The sequence below is a fragment of the Limanda limanda genome, chromosome 13 (assembly GCF_963576545.1).
Source record: "Limanda limanda chromosome 13, fLimLim1.1, whole genome shotgun sequence".
In the NCBI taxonomy this organism is placed as follows: domain Eukaryota; kingdom Metazoa; phylum Chordata; class Actinopteri; order Pleuronectiformes; family Pleuronectidae; genus Limanda; species Limanda limanda.
Genome location: NC_083648.1, coordinates 2,820,174 through 2,841,012, shown reverse-complemented (window position 1 = coordinate 2,841,012; position 20,839 = coordinate 2,820,174). Strand labels below are relative to the sequence as shown.

Here is a 20,839-nt window from a genome sequence, read left to right as displayed (position 1 = left end):
AACATATCCAGAGGAGTCTGATGACACCTGTCACGTAGGCAAACGCACAGGATCGCCATGGTAACACACCAGTACGTCAGCAAACAAAGACAAACCAGCACAACAGCAAACAAAGACAAATTATCACACCTGCAACTGAGCTGACTGACTGACTGCAGGTTAATGTGGTTTAAACTGAGCTGTACTTATATTCCAATAAACACATACAGCAATATAGCACCTAGTGGTCAATGTGCAATGGGAGGAGGAATTCTGCTTGATACGCACAATTTCTGAATATGAAAAGAACTGCTGATTATCTCAGTCTTTTATTTTTACCCTTTAATGTTAAACCTGCTTTTATTTCCCATTGGGATTTCTGTCAATTGTATTAATTCTATCTAGTTTTTACCCAATTCAGACTTTTGTCCAGGATCAGTTTCAAAGTTGATTCTTTAATAACGCATCACTACGACTTTGTGTAAAAAATAAAATATTACAGAGATCAACGTGTGTCTCTTCACCTCGATGCCCAGGACTGATAAACAAGAGTGAACAGGAACCAGACTGGACACTGGACGACTTGCGCTTCAAAATAAAAGCAGGGGATGCACTCGAGACGCCTTGGCTTTACTTTTGGTGAGCTCTCATGTCCTCCATCATAGATTTATATATAAAGACTAGATGTCTCGTTCGACGGAGCCGGACATCCGCACATGGCGGCCATCTTGCCAGGGGGCAGCTCGCTCACCCATTACATGTTGTTGGAAGTGGTAAATAACCATAACTTGCTCATCTTCAACTGATTTTTAAACGGTTTGGTTTGTTATAAACGTCAGAGATGTAGTTATGACACTGCATAAATTATTCATTTTTTTTAGAAAATAACATAATTATTCATAAGTATGCAGTGTCATATCTACATCTCTGACGTTTATAACAAACCAAACCGTTTAAAAATCAGTTGAAGATGAGCAAGTTATGGTTATTTATCACTACCAACACAATGTTATGGGTGAGCGAGCTGCGCCCTAGCAAGATGGCCGCCATGTGCGGACGTTCGTCTCCGTTGGCCGGCAACGCAGACGAGACATCTAGTTTTTATATATAAATCTATTTCCTCCATTTCTAAAGTCCACGCCCACCTTGCAGGCGCCGTTACGTCTTTTAAAAGTCGGTTTGTCGCTTAGCGCTTGGTGAATTCTGGGATTAGCCTGGCTCCACCCATTGGAGACATTGTTTTATCGGGGATGGAAGGACGCATTTGTCAACTACATTTGAGGAACCCTTCGTAATCGGACAGCCAAGTATCATCACTGGGACAAGCTAGCCTACCCGGGTGACGTAGACCGCCTCCGTCGTGGCCCGGGTCCCGCACATATTGCTGTTACCCAGCAACAAGAGCTGAAGTTGGACACGCCAATGACCCTTTTGTTATTTTAACGTGTGTACCGTTAGCATCACATGTCTCGTTGCTTGCTAGGATGAGTACGTCTTTTAAAAATCGGTTTGCCGCTCGGCGTCGACTTCGATAGGTCGGAAGGGGGAGGGGGGGGGTTCCACCTGTTGATGCCTTTCTTCAAACTAGCCCAGTCAAGTCGCGTTGTTGTGACGCGATGTGTCGTCACACGCAGTCTCCCGAGCTGAGTCAGCGAACAGCTCACTAACCTGCTGAAAAGCGAGGTTTTATTTTGAAAAACCCAAAGAGGAAATGCCCGGCCAGGCTCGACTCACTTGAGGAAGTTGAGACTTGAAAACGTCAAACTTCAAATTCAAACTACAAATCAACACAAACACGTGTCACGAAAAAAAAAAATATCCCCCCAGGATTTGAAAGTTTGTTTTGACACCTGACGACCGGAAGTGGTCCCGCAGATTCACGCAGATCAACCCCGCAGCTGTGGTTCCGGACCAGTTAACCAGCCTGGTCCCAGTGGGAAACAACCTGCTGGTTCAACACACTACACGCGTTCTAACCCGGGTTAACCTGCCTCTCTCACCCGGGTCAACACGAGCCTTTACGTGTCGTCACGGGGACGTCGCGGCGCCATTTAAGGGGGGGGAAGGTGTCCTATTTAAATGTCTGGAAGTGACGGGACCGACGGGGAACTTACCCGGGAGTCGAGGAGCCCTGTGCGGGCTGTGCGGGGACCGGGGGTCGGTCTGTGCGGTCCGGTGCGGGACTCGGGTCGTGACGCGGGTCAGCAGCGGGACGAGGAGGCGTCCAGGGCCGGAGCCGCCATGTTGCTCTCTGGTGCCTCTGGCCCCACTGAGCCGAGACTCCACGGTCCTGCTGCCTATGTTTGACTGTACACCCCCCCCCCCCCCCCATATGTACTCTTATAATAACTACTATTACTTATATTCTTATAATATCATAACATATAATTACTCTTATTTGTTCTTATAATAACATACTCTTATAATACTTTAACTTATTATAATAACATAAGATATGTTATTCTTATAATAACAGAACATTCTCTAATAATACTTACTCTTCCTTATTCTTACAAAATCATAACATAATATATTCCCCCCCACCTTCTACTATATATATATATATATATATATATATATATATATATATATATATATATATATATACCTGTATATGTACTCTCATAATAATTACTATTATATTCTTATATCACACATAACATAACTCTTATAATTGCTCTTATTTGTTCTTCTAATAACACTCTTATAATACTTTAACTTATTATTATAATAATATTCTCTTATATTGCGAACTCTTATTCTTATAACAGAACATTGTCTTATACTTACTCTTCCTTATTCTTACAATATCATAACATAATATATTCTTACCTTTTTTTGTGACTTCTTTTGAATCACTTCATAAAACCCATTTTTATAGACTTGCTTTCATGTGATGTTCTGTTTTTATCGTTTTCTTTTACTTGTTTATTTTTTGTCCTCATATTACTGTTTTATGAGTTCAAGTCTTCATGTGACATATCTCTATATGTTTTAATTTAACTTGAACACGTTGTTTATGACCTAAGCGTAGTTGTCTCGCCTCCTTGTCACATTGCATCTCTCTTACTTTGCTGTAAAAGCATTAAGTAAACTCTGATTTTAAAGAGTGCTAAATAAAATAACTTTATTATTGTTTTGTGTTTCTATTTATTATTTTTGTCTTGGACTGTTAATATTTATATTCTTCTTCCTCTGGTGCGACTGTCACAAAACCCAGTTTAGTGGATTACACGTACACTGTGAATAACACTAATGGAACTGGTCTCTGTGGGCACATCAGTGTGTTACTGTGGAACTCTGGCTGGGTTCACAGGTCTGATGTGTACAAAGTTCAAAGTGATGACGCTGCCTTCAGTCAAGTTAGTGAGAAATTATCACTTTGTGTAGAAAAGTCCCCACACCGACCACATCCCTTCTGTGAGTCAACATGAAAACTGGGGTCAAAAGTTCACAACGAATATATTTATTTATATTAGTCATTTTTATTATTTGTTATCAGAATATAGATAAATATCACTATCTACCTTGGAATGATCTCTTAATTATCACAAATACACAATAATCCTCATTTGTGGTCAGAACAATAACCAGCAGCACAATGATGAGGATTCATTAGTTTAAATTCACATTAAACTTGATTCACATTCGAGTTTCATCTTTAAAAAAAATCTTGGTTAATTTTGCAGGAACAAAAATGCAAAGCTTAACATTTTACTCCTCAAGTTATCACCCAGTAAAATCACTTAGCAGATACTGCCCCCTAGTGAGTGATTGGAGGTATATCTGAGCAGCACAGGTCACAGTGAGGTTAATTATCAAGGCGAGAGAAGCTGAAATGTTGGTGAGGTTAGAAAAACACGTTTCATCTTTAACAGTCGTTGAGTCTGATTCGACTTCCTGCTGCTCCGCCTCCAGCTTGGTCTGTTGCTGTTGCTGTGAACGAGTCCGTGCAGGACATGTCTGAAAACATCTTCAGAGTCCGTTTCCTCATCGTCTTGGTGAACATCACAGGTTACTCTTCCATCTGATGTTCTCTGAGGACTCATCAGCTGTAAAAAACAAGAACAAAACAATAATTAGAGTATGAAAAAATGTAGATGGCATTGAGTGAGTGTAGCTTTTGATTTACATTCCAGCACATGGACATACTTTCATATTCACACATAAAATCCAAACTGTCTGAGACTCTCTGATTTGGTTAAAGCGACACTATGTAACTTCCACTGAGCAGCAGCGCCCTCTGCAGCCACACATGGGGATTTATTCAGTCTATCCTTCAATCCATATTATACATCCATACTTTTAAAGTTTCCTGCTGAATATTGGAGATAAGCAGTTTGTTTTTAATTAACCTCTAAGTCTTTTTTGACTGATCTACAGTTCAGCTTCACTTGCTGGACCGTTGAAGCTGGCAGACGTTCGGGGTGAGGAGTGGGAATGAGAGAGGAAACATTCTCTCTATTCCACGTCACGGAATCATGAAACTCATTTTAATCTGGCGAAGTTGCTTTAGTTTGACTTGAGCATCTGTATAAACTATGTAAACTGATGCAGAATGAATTCTTCAGTGGTAAGAGAGTTACTTACACAAGACAATCTGTCCTTCTTTCTCCAGTTTCTTTAAGTGATGGACCAGGTTGACATTAGCTGCTTGGTGCAGGTGCTCAGGGGTTTCCTGGAGGAGAAGAGGTGAAAAGCTGTTAGAAGCATTCTTACTGTGAATCAAGAGAAAACCGAGCACGGCTATTATCCCTTCCGTAAACAAAGAAGAGAGACTTGTGTGATTGGTGGAAGGGCTTTGTCCTTTTAAGGTCGCTTCCATAGATCTAATCCTTTAGCTTTAGTGTCATAAGGTTCCAAGGAAATCTTTTCACACAAAGGGTTTCGTCCTGACCTTATACACGATCTTCACAAGCTCCATGGAGGAGAAGGGCTTTCCTGCTCCGTCCTGAATGGCCGCCAGGATCTGCTGCTCCCTTTGCTGCCGGTGGCTGATGTAGTGTCTGATCTTGGCGCCGGCGTCCTGGACCACGGGGCCGTGACCTGCGCAGACAACAGCCACCCAAAGACTTTTTAATGAACAAGCCTCAGACTGACGTTGAACAACAGGGAACAATAACGATTGATTGTAAAAAATCAGAAATCATAAGAGAAGAAAGTTTTTCAGAACTCCCCTTGTCCACTGAGGTGCCCTTGAGCAAGGCAGTTCAGTGTTTCCCCTAGGCTTACAGACAAACACGGACACAAAAACTTAAAGGAATCATGATGTTATTGTGTTTCTTTTAATGATTTTGAACTGTACATTGGATTTCGGCGCTGACAGGCTATTCTGTGATGCTCAGAGGACGTCATGTGTTTGTCCAGTTTGTCCCTTCTGTAGGACTGGCAGGGAGACTATAAATGGCCGGGTCTGGTTTCCTCTCACAACTGCCTGTTAATGCTGACTACGTATGCGACATAACATTCTTAAAAACAGTGGTGTATAAAGTACTTGAAAGCCATACTTGAGTAAAAGTACAGATATCTTACTTGAAAGTGACTCAGGTTAAAGTAAAAGTCACCCGTCAGAAAATGACTTGAGTTAAAGTCTTAGAGTTGCTCATATTAAATGTACTTAAGTATCAAAAGTATCTGGTGTTGAAATGTACTTAAGTATCAAAAGTAAAAGTACAAGTACCAAATTTTATTTCAACTGACTAAAAAATTATAACACTATATATATAATGTATAATTTTACAAATTTTGAACCCGAGATGCTGAGGTTAAAATAGTTTTGGACAAGTGGTATCTGAACTTCTAGAGACAACAAAGAATCAACACAACAGAATAAACAAGTTCCTCTTGATTCTACCTAAGAACACTAATAGACCAAATGAACCTTTTGTGTCTATTAGCTGTATTTTGCATTTTAACTGCCTGGATGTTTACCTGCCTGTATACCTGCCCGCCAGCTTGTCCACGAATCTACATGTAAGCCTGTTTATTTATCATTAGACTATCTTCACTGAATGGGCCTGCGGTTGTGTTTGCATTTGTTTCCAGCAGGGTGACAATACACCTGTAGGGTATCTTGCCTGTAGGGACGACAAAGTGAAGACACAACCCTGCCTGAAGTTGTACACATTAGCCAGTTTGTACAATACATATATAAGACTCAACAGCTTCTAAGTTGTGTTGAGTCAGCACAAAGGGCGACTAAGGATTGGAATTGGCAATATATAGATATATAATATCTTTGCAAAAATTATATTGGCATTATAGTGAGTGGAAAACTGAGCCTGATTACCCAGGGTTCCATTTGGGAGGTCCATTAAAATAATGAATTGTGTGCGTGAATATGCAGTAGTAGTAGTCCATGACACAGTGTTTGTTTTTGGTTGTGTTGGCTGAAAGTTGTTTTTGCGTTTGCTTATATAATTGGTTGTGTTGTTTGTTTTTCCATCTCGACTTGTTTTAAATCTGTTTGTTTTGTTTACGTGGACGTGTAAGACTAAGTAGACACGGCCAACCTATGATAGTCTATTTGCCAACAGTTTTTGTTTAAACCAACTACTTCCAATATTTTCTTTAAGAAAAGTTAACCACTTGCTGCTTCGAGCTTTGTATTTATGTGCAGATGTTGACACGAAGCAGGAAAGGGAAAACGAATGTGAATCGAAAAAGGAATACCTTCAAAAAATGATGTAAAGTCACCTAATAAAAGCCCTCAAAAAGCCAATTAATTTGCCTGAATAATAATCCTTACAATTTGAATAGGGCCACATGTCTGTCAGTGCCTGGGCCCTAATAATAAAGACTGAACCGAGCTCCTGCAGGAGCGAGAGAGCGAGAGAGAGAGAGGGAGAGAGAGAGAGCGAGAGAGAGAGGGGCGCCGTGCGTAAAGCTGCACGTTCCGCCAACCTCCGCTGCTCAAGTAACGAGCCAGTTTTGAGAATGTAAGAAGTAGAAAGTACAGCTATTTGTGCTCAAATGTAGCGAGTAAAAGTTAAAAGTCGTCAGGAAAATAAATACTCAAGTAAAGTACAGATATGTGAGAAATCTACTTAAGTACAGTAACAAAGTATTTCTACTTTGTTACTTCCCACCACTGCCTAAAACCAAAAAGAAAACTGAAATAATCCCCTATTCATTCTCTATGAACTGTAATTTATCTATCTATCTATCTGGCTATCTATTTATTTATGCATGCATGTATATATGTATGTATGTAATGTATGTATTTACTGATTTTCATGAGTAACCTGGATTGCCGGAATCCGGAAACATTTTTGGATCCGGTACTTATGTTTAACTCGTCTACACGAAGCCCTTTCAGGAAAACACGGAAACGCAGTGGTTGAAGTCGCTGTAAAGACGTCATGGAGCAGGCGCTTAAAGTGAAAGAAGACTAAAGTCGAGATCCTACTAGCAATCTCCGCATAACGACGTCTCTACCACCTGAAATCACTGTTACCACAGCAATCAAACAGGACTCGTTAGAATAGAGCACTTCGCCATAACCCTCGTTTGTGTTAAGTTACTGTTTTGAAACTTCCGTCTATAAATGAAATCTTTTCACGTCAGATTTGCCGGTTTTGAACAATGGTCCGATGAAAATAGATTAAACAGTGATAGAAGGAAGTGACGCAGCGGGGTTAATAATGGTTCAGGCTGAGGTTGCGAGGCGAGGTGCGTTCACGGTTAAATACAACAAGCGGAGAAAGCAGAATCGCGGGCTGACCGGCGCTGAGAAATGCACTTCCCGTGAGAACAGCCAGGCGCCTGCGCGCTGGAGAACAGCGCGGCGCGGAGCTTCGGCGTCCGGTGTAATACTTAAGTTATCAAGATCAGTCTTGTACAACCAGGGGGAGTATTGCCCCTCTGACAGCCAAGCTGGGTCAGAACCTGTCATCCGGTGGTGACTGAGCAGATTCTTGTCTGGGGCAGGGCGTGCAGCACTCAGGCTCTTCTCTGAACTCGGACCCGGAGCAGGAGAGCTCCTCCTCCGGCTAAAAAACGTGGATATTTTGAACTGCTTCTCAGGTGGTTCATGCGACATGTTTTCAGATGGATGCTCTCTGTCCGCTGGTGGGAGGTAGCTCACCTGTGTGTGTGTGATACAGAGAGCAGAGGAGAACTCTAACCGCGCGACCATGTCGAGACAGAAATGCAAACTATAGACCTGTTTTATAGGTAATGTAACCTTAAAATGATTTATGTAGAAATCTGGCGCCATATTAAAAAATAAAAAATAAAATGAATAATTGACTTGACCTTCCAGGGGGGGCGGGAGGTGCCGTTAGGGGGGCACAACACTGCAGTTACTCCCAACACACTTCCTCACATGAAAACACTTGACCCTCACTCCTCTCTTATTAGTAGAACCTGACCAACACAGATCTTTGGAGGCCGATACCAATATAAGAAAGTAAAAAATTTCCAATACTGATATATGAGCTGGTATAGGTCTTTGTCAATGATTCCTTAGATGTTATCAAACCTTTACGACAAAGAAATGTAACGATAACTATAAAAATAGGATAATTCAAGTAAAATATATAAGGTGGAAGTTGAATTTAGAACAAAAAATCTTTTAACTTTAAATATAAACATAAATTCACATCTAACCTGCAGTGTTTATTCTGTAAAATAAAAGTTTTCATATGAGCAAACATCAACACAGATACTGATGTGTCTGTGAGTTGTAAGTAGGGTTGCAAAATTCCGGGAATTTTCAAAGTTGGAAACTTTCCATGGGAATTAACGGGATTTAACGGGAGTATACAGGAATTAACGGGAATAAACTGAAAATGTTGTAGGTAATTTATACTAACTGTATTTACCTTGTCATATACAGACATAAATATAAACATTTTGTTTTGTCATAGGCTGATTTGAGTCCTGAGGAAACTTTGGGCACTTGACTATATGCTTCTGCATCGTTGTGTCATTCTTAACATAGGTCTTTGCACAGTATTTGCAAATGTACACAGCCTTTCCTTCTACATTGGATGGGGTGAAATGTCTCCACACATGAGAGAGTGCACGTGGCATTGTTCTGTAGGATAAGATGAGAAAAAGAAAACTTTCCGCCCCTTTGCGACCCTAGTTGTAAGTATCATTCATTTATAGACCCACATTTAACGGCAGCTCCCAGATGTGCTGACTGTGTGTGTTTGTGAACACACACAGGAAGCCTCTCACGACACAGGACACCAGCTGCAGCTCACTCACCGGGGTAGATGAGGTCGGCCTGAGAGTCCAGCAGGACCTTCAGAGACCTCATGTAGTCGTACAGGTCCTCGAACACGGCCGTGCCCTCGCCCAGGATGCAGTCTCCAGAGAAGAGCGCCTGCTCCTCCTCCAGCAGCAGCGCCATGTGGTCGTCGCTGTGACCCGGGGTGAACAGCACTCTGGGAAATACACATATCAGGGTTCATACACATTTTGACCAATGGATTTCCATGACTTTTCAATAACTTTAAACCAAATTTACAGGACCAAACATTTTGTGAGATCTCGGTGTGTACATGAAAAAGTGACAAAATTTAGTATTTTAAGCAAACAATGAGAATTTCAAAACATACAGAATACCTTGAATTACACAAATGAATGAGACAATAGTTTGATTGAGGTCTTTGACTGTTGTATTGTAGTCAAGCATGGTTAAATCTACACTTCCCTGGCATAGTGCATTATCCTGCTTCCCCACCCAACTTTTCAATTAGTATGAGAGAGTATACCTGATTATATTTTGAGCATATTTCTTTTAAAAGTAGGTTATTATTTAAAACTCAGCGTAAAGAACGACATGAAAATGTGAATAAAACAAATTTCCATGACTTCTCCAAAACTTTTGGGGTTTAATTTTTTTTAAGCACTTTATAGGCCTGGAAATAAACATTTAACAATTCCATGACTTTCCATGTGATGTTGTGTTTTTATCGTTTTCTTTTACTTTTTGTTTATTTTTACCATCATATTACTGTTTTATGAGTTCAAGTCTTCATGTGACATATCTCTATAGAATTCATTTAACTTGAACACCTTGTTTTAAAACCTGAACGTAGTTGTCTCACTTTGCATCTCTCTTGCTTTGCTGTCAAAGCACTTAGTAAACTATGATTTTAACAAGTGTTACATAAAAGTTTATTATTATTGTTTTGTGTTTCTGTTTATTGATTTTGTCTTGAACTGTTTATATTCTACTTCTTCTGGTGCGACTGTCACAAATCCCAGTTTAGTTGTTTACACGTGCACTGTATATAACACTAATGGAACTGGTCCCTGTGGGCACATAACATTTAACAATTCCAGGTTTTTTCCAGGTTTTCCAGGCCATAGGAACCCTGAGATTTGAAACATAGCTCCATTCTCAATACATTTTTGTTTTGATTTCTTATGAAGTGCTGCTAGATTGAAATGCCGTCTACATATTGAACACATATAAAGTGAACTGACTTGAGCGTAGCCCCCTCTGTCTGGACCAGGTCTCCATCCTTCAGGTAGGTGAAGCTCTTCTCTCCAGACGACTCTCCCACCTGCCCGGTCCGAGGCAGTTTGCTGACTCGCACATCAGAACCTGCAGGAGGGAAACCAGGAGGATGTGGTGGTCAGAGATGGAGAGTAACCATTTTAAAACGTGGTTAAAAGGCCCTGGGGGTCATTGAACCTGCCCCTCACCGGCGATGTCCCTACAGATGTCCTCCACGCCGCCCGTGTGGTCGTGGTGCCAGTGCGTGATGATGATCTCCTGGATGCTGGTGTTGAACTGGGTCAAAGCGTGTTTCAGACTGCTGATGTATTCAGGCCTGGCACATTCTCCCGTGTCGATCAGCACACGTCTGGAACCACAAATGTATTATTTTAATCTCTTTGGACTTTTCTGTACGTCTATTTCTATTCTGTTCAACTTACTTGATCAGTTTGCTATTTAAAAAATGTCGCCTTGATTTCCTCGTTGCAAATCAGCGTTTTTCAGGTCCTGTTCTTACCGATTGATTCATCCACATTCCAGGGTTCATACACATTTTGACCAATGGATTTCCATGACTTTTCCATGACTTTTCAATAACTTTGAACCAAATTTCCATGACCCAACATTTTGTGAAATCTCGGTGTGTACGTGAAAAAGTTACAAAATGTAGTATTTTAACTAACGATCAGAATTCCAAGGCATACAGTATACCTTAAATGACACAAACCGAAGTATGCCTGCTTATATTTTGAACGTATTTCTTTAAAAGCATATGAATTATTTAAAACTCAGCGTAAGTGAACGACGTGAAAATATGAATATAACAAATTTCCATGACTTTTCCAAAACTTTTGGGGTTTTATTGTTTTCCATGACTTTTCCAGGCCTGGAAATACACATTTAACAATTCCATGACTTTTCCAGGTTTTTCATGACCGTAGGAACCCTGACATTCATAAGCACGAATCCTACTCAATTATCAACTGTTCAGCCCCCCCTCTTACACACATGACAGAGAACCTGTGGTAGCTACAGTTATCATAGAAACTCAATAGATGTTTAGTTTGTCCAGTCTGGGCTACTGTAGTAGAAAACAAACATGGCTGCCTCCGTAGACAGGACCCACTCTGATGTTAATATAAAGTATTTAAATATAAAGGAACTATTCTAGGGTAGAGAAACAACTAATTTTAGATAATTACAAACTCGTGAAAACATTACTAGGATTATTTTATATTACATTTCTGCAGATAGTTAACGCTGCAAGAGAGAAAAAAACAATATATAAAGTTCCGAGTGGAGTTTGTTTTGAGGTTCTTTCCCCCTCATATATATATCTATACCTTTATATATAGATCTATGTGTTTATCTATATATAAAGGTATATATATATAGTGTGTCATGTGACGTCACCTTGGCCCGGTGCCAACCAGGTAGGTGTTGGTCCCCTGCAGAGTCATCGGACCCGGGTTGCAGCCCAGCACCCGGACCACCCGGGCGGAGAGCTGCTCGATCCGGGGGAGGACGGCGCTCATGACCGGGGCCGGAGGACCGTGGTTCACCGGAGAATCAGAGAAACAAACACACAACAAACACACAGCGACCACACAATGAGCAGTAAGTGAGAGAGGTGGACACAAGAAGCAACCAGGAAGCGACCAGGATGCGGTATCCACGTCATCAATGTTTACTTCCGGTGTGTGTGACTGTGTGACGGAGAAGACTTCAAAGTAAAAGCTTCAACTCCACAATGCCTCTTGTGGTGGTATATGGTTTATTTTGAATGTGTGTTGTGCCTCCTCTTCTGTGTTACTAATTCATGTGTTGTTATGCAGTCACTGCAGCTACTATACATGTTTTTCAAATTAATCTGTCTTTGTTATCAACCAATGACATTTTATCTGATATTCACAATTCACGATAAGTCTCATAGATCTTAACGAGGTGGAACATCTTCTGTTCCTAACGCTCAACAAGAGGAAAACTACCAAGACAAACTTTATTAACAGGAAGAAAACAGACACAAGTCAAAAGATGCTTTGGTAACTGAACACGTCAACAAAATAACAATATTTACAACAGTTTGTAACAAAATGTAAAAGTGTGTCAATGTTTAAAGTATTTTTACATATAAAAACACATCTGATACTATTCTGCTTTTATGTCTTAATTTGTGGGAAAGTTCATTGTGCTCATATTTTACGTTCTTCATAAAATAACGTGTTTTATTGAACTAAGTCTATGGTCACACAGACTCTACCAGAATAAGAAATATTCATTATTATTAAAATATAGAAAGAAAGAAGTGTGTAGTCTGCGTTACCGCAACAATATATACAAAAGAAACTGGATAAGAATATGTTGTATGGTTAATATCACTCATGAATATGTTTAATAAAAGTTCAAGTAAGTTGCAACAAAATCAAACACATCTCACAACCAAATGAGCCTATTATCAGGATATTTATTATGTTTTATATTTTTAAATATCTGTCACAATAAATGGCCATGAAAATCCCAGTATGACGAACCAAACAGTAGGTGGCGCCATCGTCCAATCTGATAATGGCTCAGTCGAGGCTCACGTCCAAAGTGACACTGGAATATTTACTGGAATATTTACTGGTGGAAGATTATCAGCGTCTAACGGAATGAGAATTGTATTACTCGTTAATGATAATGACGCTCAGGCTTAATGACTGTTGTTATTCCCCTCATCGATCCCAAAGTTTAAATGGGTGTTTTTATTACAGCTCAAACTGCAGGGAACCGAAAATCATTAAAAGATGATCAACCACGTACAACTGCAGACAGCTTCTGACCTCTGACCTCTGACCTCCACCCACAGGAGGGTTAATGAAATATCACATAATCATTCATTCAAGAGCTAATCTCATGGTGACTTTATTGTATTTTAATGATATTACAATAAAAACCAACTTCGTCCTGCACTTCAATCTGAGCAGCAGCTTCTTATGTTTATGAGACATAAAGCATACAAGTGTATCACAATAAGATCTGAGATTCCTCCATCCATCCAGTTTTTTTACTGATGGACGACCCTGAGAAAACCTCTTTCAACTATTACTATTTGTTTTGTCTGTTTTTCTCCTTCTTCACGCTCCTGGAAAGTAGGTGATCTTTTACCGCCTCTTCTTTTTTCGACTCTGCTTCTAATCGAAAATGTTAACCTTCGTTTCGCTCTCGTGCGCTGTTACATATAATTATTTTCTTATAATTTGCCTTCACAGTGAGTCAGCTAATAATGACATTATACGTTCATCAAAGCCAGAAATGACAGAAACACAGAATTAGAAAGCTCCTGAGATTGTTTGTGAAGGTAAATTACAGCCTTATAATTCACTGCTTGAACACAAATCCACTCTGTTGTTGTACCAAATCCTCTGAATCACAAACAAGACAAGAGAAAAATCTACTCTCTCTCTTTAATTTCATGTATTTCCTGTTGAAAGTGATTTTAGGGTCTGGATGTGATGTAATGAGCTGTCACTCAAAAGACGAAGATGAGGAAATTGCAGCAGAGGAAGATTTTTTATTAACGTCTGCTTTATTTGAAATTACCTGCAAAAAAATACATATTTGATTGAATTTAAATTCAGCATCGAAACCAGAAATAAATTAAGTTTCAAGCAGCTGTCTCCGACCTGGATAAGAGGACATGATCTTCTCCTTCACTGCAGAGCCTTTGTCTCCTGTTTCATCTCCACCTGGTTCTAAAGGATGCAGCAAAGTTTAAAATAAGATGTAGAACATTTTAAACACTTCTAGAGAAAAGGAACTTAAATCACATTCTCCACCAGAAATATCCATCTTGTTCTCAAGCACATTGTTAAATACACGACCTGCTGTGGTTACAGTTTTATTCTCAAAAAAGAACATTTTCCAAATATCTTGAAAATAAAAAGCACACGGTGCATTATGGATTTCAGCTGATTGGCAGAACCTGGATTCTCCACGGTCACTCTACTGCGCTGACGTGGAAAGTTCAAGATGGCGGCGCCCGTTTCTGAGATATTGTAGCTTCATTTTTTGTAAAACCGGAGGAAATGAAGATGAGTCTTTACATAGCGACTCGTGTTTCAATCCATGATGACATGTTTCCCTGAGAAGAGGACGAGTTAGTCATTAATCTGGTGAATTCGCTGTTTTAAAATTATTAAAGAAAGGAAGTTTTAACATTTGGTTTTCCATGTTGGTTTTATTTAAAACCCTCAAACAAATCTAGATATATCTACTTAAAAACCTCAAAGAAATCTAGACATATCTGTGTAAAAAACGGTTGATTTTCAGTGCTGAAGAATTGAAAACAATTTAAATGCAGTTTGTAGTTGTACTGCATCTCAGAACCATATGTACATCAATATATAACGTTCATGACTTAAATGTACAGACATGTAGCTGACATGTTGAGAGAACGTTAAAGTAACAGTGATCAATAACAATCATCATAAACTGGGGCTACAACTGAAGAGGGAAGATGACAAAGTAATGCAGAATATGTCACAAATGATAATCATAAAATATCATACAAACAATTGAGGCCTACTTTAGTTTAACCTCATGATCACCAGCACCTTTATATTTTTTTAGACATATTTTTCTTATTTTAGATATTTTTCACGATATTCAAGTGGAATCTGGAAATGTGTTGAAATATCAAAGCTAATTTCGCGGACCCCCTGTAATGCCGTCGCGGACCACCAGGGGGCCGCGGACCCCCGGTTGAAAACCCCTGCCATAGACAAATGGTAAAGTTATACATACTGTATATGTGTGTGTGTGAGTGTGTACATATATTTGTCGAGCACCAGATGGGGGCGGGATGAAGATGCAGTGGTGAACTCCCACACATTCTTCTTGATGCCATAAATCGTGACCCATAACAAGGGGCCAGCGTTCCATAATATTTACAGGTGGAAAAAAAGATGGCCTCAAAAAACAGAGACACATTATTCCCCTAAATGAAATGGATCCTGACATCTGGGCATCGAGGGGTCCCATCCATCCTCCTCTCTCTCTCTCTCTCTCTCTCTCCCTCTCTCTTTGTAATTACACGACATAATGGTGGTGCAGTCGGCCCGTAATCTCCCATTATGATCAGTCTCGGCTGCCTCCACTCGCTCTCCACCACGGCTTCTAATTCAATATAAATGTAAATGACTGGAGACGGGGGCGAGCGAGGGGAAGGGAAGGAAGGGAAGGAAGGGGGGGGGGTCAGGAACAGTAAGTAGAGTGTAAATGTGGGAGTCTGATCTCAACACAAATCCGTACTTATATTTGAGTTACGCACGTCTTTATAATATCTACAAATTGAGCGTCGACGTGCTTTATGTTGTCGTTAAACATTAAATTATTATCTTAGTTCAAGCAACATTCAATTGGATCCTGAACAAAGATGGTCTCCTTTAACATATATATATATAGATCGACTGTAAATAAATAAATTTCTTTATTACATCATCAAAGAGCCGATTAAAACCAAACGTATCCTGAACATGAACAAACATCATACGTTCTTAGATCACCTGTAGAAAGAAAAGTTAACATGTATTTTAGTGTTTCTGATCCATATCCCTTTTCCGAACATGGAGCAGGCAGGACTTATGACATCTACTGTACCCAGCCACCAGGGGGCGATCTAAATAACGTGGCTTCTCTTTTGGCTCAAACAGTCGAAATTATTAGTTTTATGAGATGTTTGTTTCCGTATCGTGTCTGATTAACAACACGTTACCAAATCTTTTAGTTAAATACATCATCAGTGTTATATTGTTATTGTAATTTTAACTTCAACAGGTGTGTAAAGATAAAGAGAGAGCCGTACCTTTGCCTTATTTATCATATAACCACTGCCACATTATAGCTTAATGCTAAGTGAGGAATACTGACAGGACTTTCAGATAGTCATTTTCTACACGTTATTAATTTTATATTATATTGTATTTTGGGGCGAAGCCTTTCATCTGTCATGTGGGCTTTAAAAAAAAGATTATATCAAGTTAATAAAAAAGATTGAAGTCGTATGAAAGATCCGAGTAAACCTTCGATACCTGCAAAGTAGCTGTGAAAAATGTCATCAGTCTGATGTGAGAAATGAGGCAATATGTTACTACACTGTATCACAATTCATAATTCAAAATGCTACGTAATTAACCTTCTCCTCCGAAGCCTTAATGTGATACCAAATTAAATAAGTAGGAAGAAGGGGGGAGAGGGAGAGAGGGGGGGGGGGAGATGGAGGAGATAGAGACGAGGAGAGAGAATCAGGGAGATTTAAATTTAGAGGAGGAGGGAGAAGGAGAAAGTTGGTGATGGATTCTGTCGCAGCGGAGGTGAAGAGATAAAGCGAGGAAGAGGAGGAGGAGAGAAGAAGAGTTGAAAGATGAATCTTCAAGAGTTTGTCACAGCAGCTGTGATATTGTTGTAGGATCCTGGCGCTGAAATCTAAAACACCTGGAATAATAGGGTTCTTATGTCTGTTATTAAACAAGAAAGACAAGGTTCATATATGTGAATATTTAGGTGAGAGGTCCGGGGAGTTTCCTGCGTGAAACAAAATAAAAATTAATATTTGGTAAGGGTTCGGGTTAGAGGGTAAAATTCAAAGTAGACCCTGGAGAAGATTAAGGCCCTGGGTGTGAGGAGAGAGTTTAAAAGCGTTAAAAAAACTGATTCACCTTGGTTTTAAATCTGGATCTCTGGTGAAAAGTTATGAAATATTGGTCCTCACTAAAATAAAAACCTGTGTGTGTGTGTGTGTGTGTGTGTGTGAAAGAGAGAGAACAAGGACAAGAGAGCGAGTTTGGAAACTGGCAAAATATGTGGAGGTTTTGACAAAAGGCAGAGAGAGAGAGAGACGGATGCAGAGACTCTTATTGTTACGTGGCAGAGATTCTCTATTGGGTTTATTCAAGTGATTTCACAGAGCTGCTCATGCAACATTCAGGACCAATAAAGGAACCTGAACAGGAAGTGAACTGAAGAAAGGCAGCGGAGAGAGAGCGGGAGTGAAAAGGGGAAATTAAGGACAGAGCAGATGGGAGAAGGGAGAGAAAGGCGGAGCGAGACGGTGAAGGAGAGAAGGAAGAAGGCAGAGAAGAGATAAGAGAGGGGGGGGGAGAAAGAAGAAAGAGGGAAAGGACGAGTGGGAGCGGAATGAAAGACGGGAAGATTTGGTGATTATCACTAACAGGTCTGATGTGTTTCTTCAGTGTACATCCACAAGCCAAGCAACACGAATACACAACATGAAAAAATAAGAACAAAATAATTTGCACTGCTGCCCTGGGGGGCCTGAAACCTGCCTTCTCTGTAATGACCAGCAGGGGGCGACTGGTTGTTTCTATAGAAGTCTTTAAGGAAATGACTCAGCTTCTCATATTTTAGATCAAATTCGAATATGCTGTCGTTTGATTTCTGTTTCCAGGTCCAGGTTCAGGTATTTTCAAGTTGCCGTATCTCTTTCTGTATCTGCGGACCTCAGATAGTGGAATAGATTAAGTTACGATTTTCGAAGGCTCCTTCAAACGTGGCCTAGGAATTCATCCTTCCATCTCCGAGACGCAACAGCTCCAGTGTTATGAACCTGTCTCTGGATTCACCGTTTTCTAAAGAGATGACAATCATCAATATGTCCGATGTGAGAGTATCACGCCTAAACCTCCCTAAAAAAACAGCGGTAAACGTGTTTGAAAACAAAGAGGCATTCAAACTTTCTCGGCTAGTGCGACTTCAGCTCTGTTGCTAGGTAACAGCGGTAAAGGGCGGGGTGAGCTGGTGGCGCCGATCACGAAATCCTCTGCGGACCAGACCCTCTCACTTCAGGTCTGAAATCTGTCCAATAAGAGAAAGGACTCTGCTATGTGTTGGATTGTTTAACACATTTCAGGATTGGTGCTCTTCAGATATGTTGTTGTCTCCGATCTGATCCACAGAAACAAATGGAACTTGTTTTCTATAGAAGTCGAGAGGAGGACGAGTTCGGCCCAGCTCTCTCTCAGGAATGTGTTTTCCTTCACAGGTCATCATCTGCTCCAGACAGCCTTTCATTACCCGGTCATTTGTTTCACCTCCCTCCAAAAATCACGATCCCGCAAAGCGCCGTGGCGTCCGCCGATGACCCGAGGACATTTGCAATTCAGATTCAAACCACCTCGGTGAGAGAAAAGGTTTAAATATTAAATTTCCAAAAGTCCAAACGTAATCCTGGATGATTGCATGTCATGTCAACAGCGAGTTCCCTTTAATTACTTATTTACAGTTCCACGGGTGATTCACTCACCTTCATGTCGGCCCACACTGATGCATTGTGGGAGATCACCTGTCGTCTGGTCTTCATCTGGGAGTCACACGTTTTAATAGCATCTGCCCACACAAACACACACACACACATACACACACACACACACACACACACACACACACACACACAGACACACACACACACACACACACACACACACACAGAGGCAAGTATATAGTGCTGCAAAACATGTTTTTCTATATAGTCTAGACGTGCATATAGGAGCTTGTGTATATTAATCTTGAATGCTAGAAATAATTATGTTCATTATTGACTTACTTTGTTGATAATCATTCATTTTTCTGTTTTAAAGTTGATTGATTTGATGATGTGAAAATCTATTTATTCTTTGAGACTTAGAAGAAGATGTTGATCTCACAACCTTATCCCACTTTCTTCCATCCAATTTCATCATAATCCTTCCAGGAACAAATGTATCATCTGATATATCAGCAATCGAGAATGGTTCAATCCCTGATATCGATATCTGCATCTGCTCTGATAAACGGTAATAATTGATTTATTGAGGCGGTGAAAAGAAAATGTTTTAAGCCACAAACAACCGCCGACAACAGAAGCCCCTAATTGGTCAAATCCAGATTCACACATTCATCTTTACAAAGAGCATGAACTGTTTTAATGTTCAGTGACAGAGATTATGATCAAGATGAACTGCTAATTATGGACTGTTGTTTGTGTTTGTGTTCATTCTCAGCCGGACATCAATCAATCCAAGAGGAAACTAGAGACGACTCACTCAAGTAATCACTTCACAAACCTCGACTGACTCTTCCTCCTCCTCCTCCTCCTCCTCCTCCTCCTCTTCCTCGTCTGTGGCTCTGAAGATTGCCTGGTGCTGAATGAAAAATGAGCTCTTACAAAGGCAGGTGACTTAAGCCTCACTTTTCATTCTCTCTCTTTAAACCGAGGGAATGAATCTCCAGATAAAACTCAAACCTTCGGCCTCGTGAATTGAAAAGCTGCCGTGTGCCGGCCGGACGAGAGGCCATGTTGGATCTGGGGTAAAAGGCCCGAAGACGCCATTTACACTGCTCATTTAAAGTTAAAGATGGAGCTTTCTCTCCCCCCCTCCTGTCTGTCTGTCTTTGGCCTGCGGGTGGACCGAGGCTCCTCAGTGTGTGTGTGTGTGTGTGTGTGTGGGGGGGGGGGTGATATTAGCTTTAGCCTCCAGGAAAACAGGCAGAGAACAGATAGGAGGGAGAAGCCATTTAGAGGGGAGCGGCCGACCTCATCATCTAAACTGTGAGAGATGAAAAGGTTTTTCAGAAATAATATTCAGCTGCTTTTCTGAGGTAAAAGGGCCGGAAGCAGAGAGGGAAATATTTAAAGATAATATCAAATAAGAGCAAGGAACTTTAAACTTTAACTGTGCAGCAGGCTGGACACAAAACTAAAGAATAAATAATGATGAAGGTGGTGAAAGTACATGTTGAGCAATTCAGAAAAAACTAAACATCGACAGAGGATCCAGGAATGTGTGTGTGTGTGTCTGTGAGTAAATTAGTGTGTGTGTGTGTGTGTGAGTAAATGAGTGTGTGTGCGTGTGTGTGTGTGTGTGTGTGTGTGTGTGTGTGTGTGTGTGTGTGAGTAAATGAGTGTGTGTGTGTGTGTGTGTGTGTGTGCATGTGCGTGTGCGTGTGTGTGTGCGTGTGTGTGTGTGTGTGATTAAATGAGTGTGTGTGTGTGTGTGTGTGAGTAAATGAGTAAATGAGTGTGTGTGTGTGTGTGTGTGTGTGTGTGTGTGTGTGTGTGTGTGTGCATGTGCGTGTGCGTGTGTGTGTGCGTGTGTGTGTGTGTGTGTGTGTGTGTGTGAGTAAATGAGTGTGTGTGTGTGTGTGTGTGTGTCTGTGAGTAAATTAGTGTGTGTGTGTGTGTGTGTGTGTGTGTGTGAGTAAATGAGTGTGTGTGCGTGTGTGTGTGTGTGTGTGAGTAAATGAGTGAATGAGTGTGTGTGCGTGTGTGTGTGTGTGTGTCTGTGTGTGTCTGTGTGTGAGTAAATGAGTGTGTGTGTGTGTGTGTGTGTGTGTGTCTGTGTGTGTCTGTGTGTGAGTAAATGA

At 40.6% G+C, this 20,839-nt stretch overlaps 2 protein-coding genes across 2 annotated transcripts in view; both read right to left on the bottom strand.

Annotated features, from left to right (window-relative positions):
• Window positions 1-2,234, bottom strand: part of LOC133017779 (nuclear receptor coactivator 2-like) — a 48,480-nt gene extending 46,246 nt beyond the window's left edge. The window contains exon 1 of the mRNA XM_061083965.1: window positions 2,094-2,234. The gene's annotated coding sequence lies outside the window, so the exon portion shown is untranslated. The remainder of the gene's footprint in view (window positions 1-2,093) is intronic.
• A 1,195-nt stretch (window positions 2,235-3,429) lies between these two features.
• On the bottom strand, window positions 3,430-12,066 carry lactb2 (lactamase, beta 2). The gene is made up of 7 exons (XM_061083971.1): window positions 11,852-12,066; window positions 10,645-10,805; window positions 10,423-10,543; window positions 9,196-9,374; window positions 4,877-5,025; window positions 4,570-4,657; window positions 3,430-4,031 (listed from the first exon to the last, which is right to left on the bottom strand). Exons 1-7 carry the CDS (start codon window positions 11,971-11,973, stop codon window positions 3,988-3,990), a joined length of 864 nt encoding a protein of 287 aa, XP_060939954.1. The 5' UTR covers window positions 11,974-12,066; the 3' UTR covers window positions 3,430-3,987.
• Between the last annotated feature and the right edge of the window lie 8,773 nt (window positions 12,067-20,839).

Coding starts and splice junctions, on each gene's coding strand:
- lactb2 (XM_061083971.1), bottom strand. CDS start 11,973: ATGAGCGCCGTCCTCCCCCGGATCGAGCAGCTCTCCGCCCGGGTGGTC. Junction 10,806..11,851: donor CTGGTTGGCACCGGGCCAAG/GTGACGTCACAT, acceptor TTGTGGTTCCAG/ACGTGTGCTGATCGACACGG. Junction 4,658..4,876: donor TTGTGAAGATCGTGTATAAG/GTCAGGACGAAA, acceptor CTTCTCCTCCAG/GAAACCCCTGAGCACCTGCA.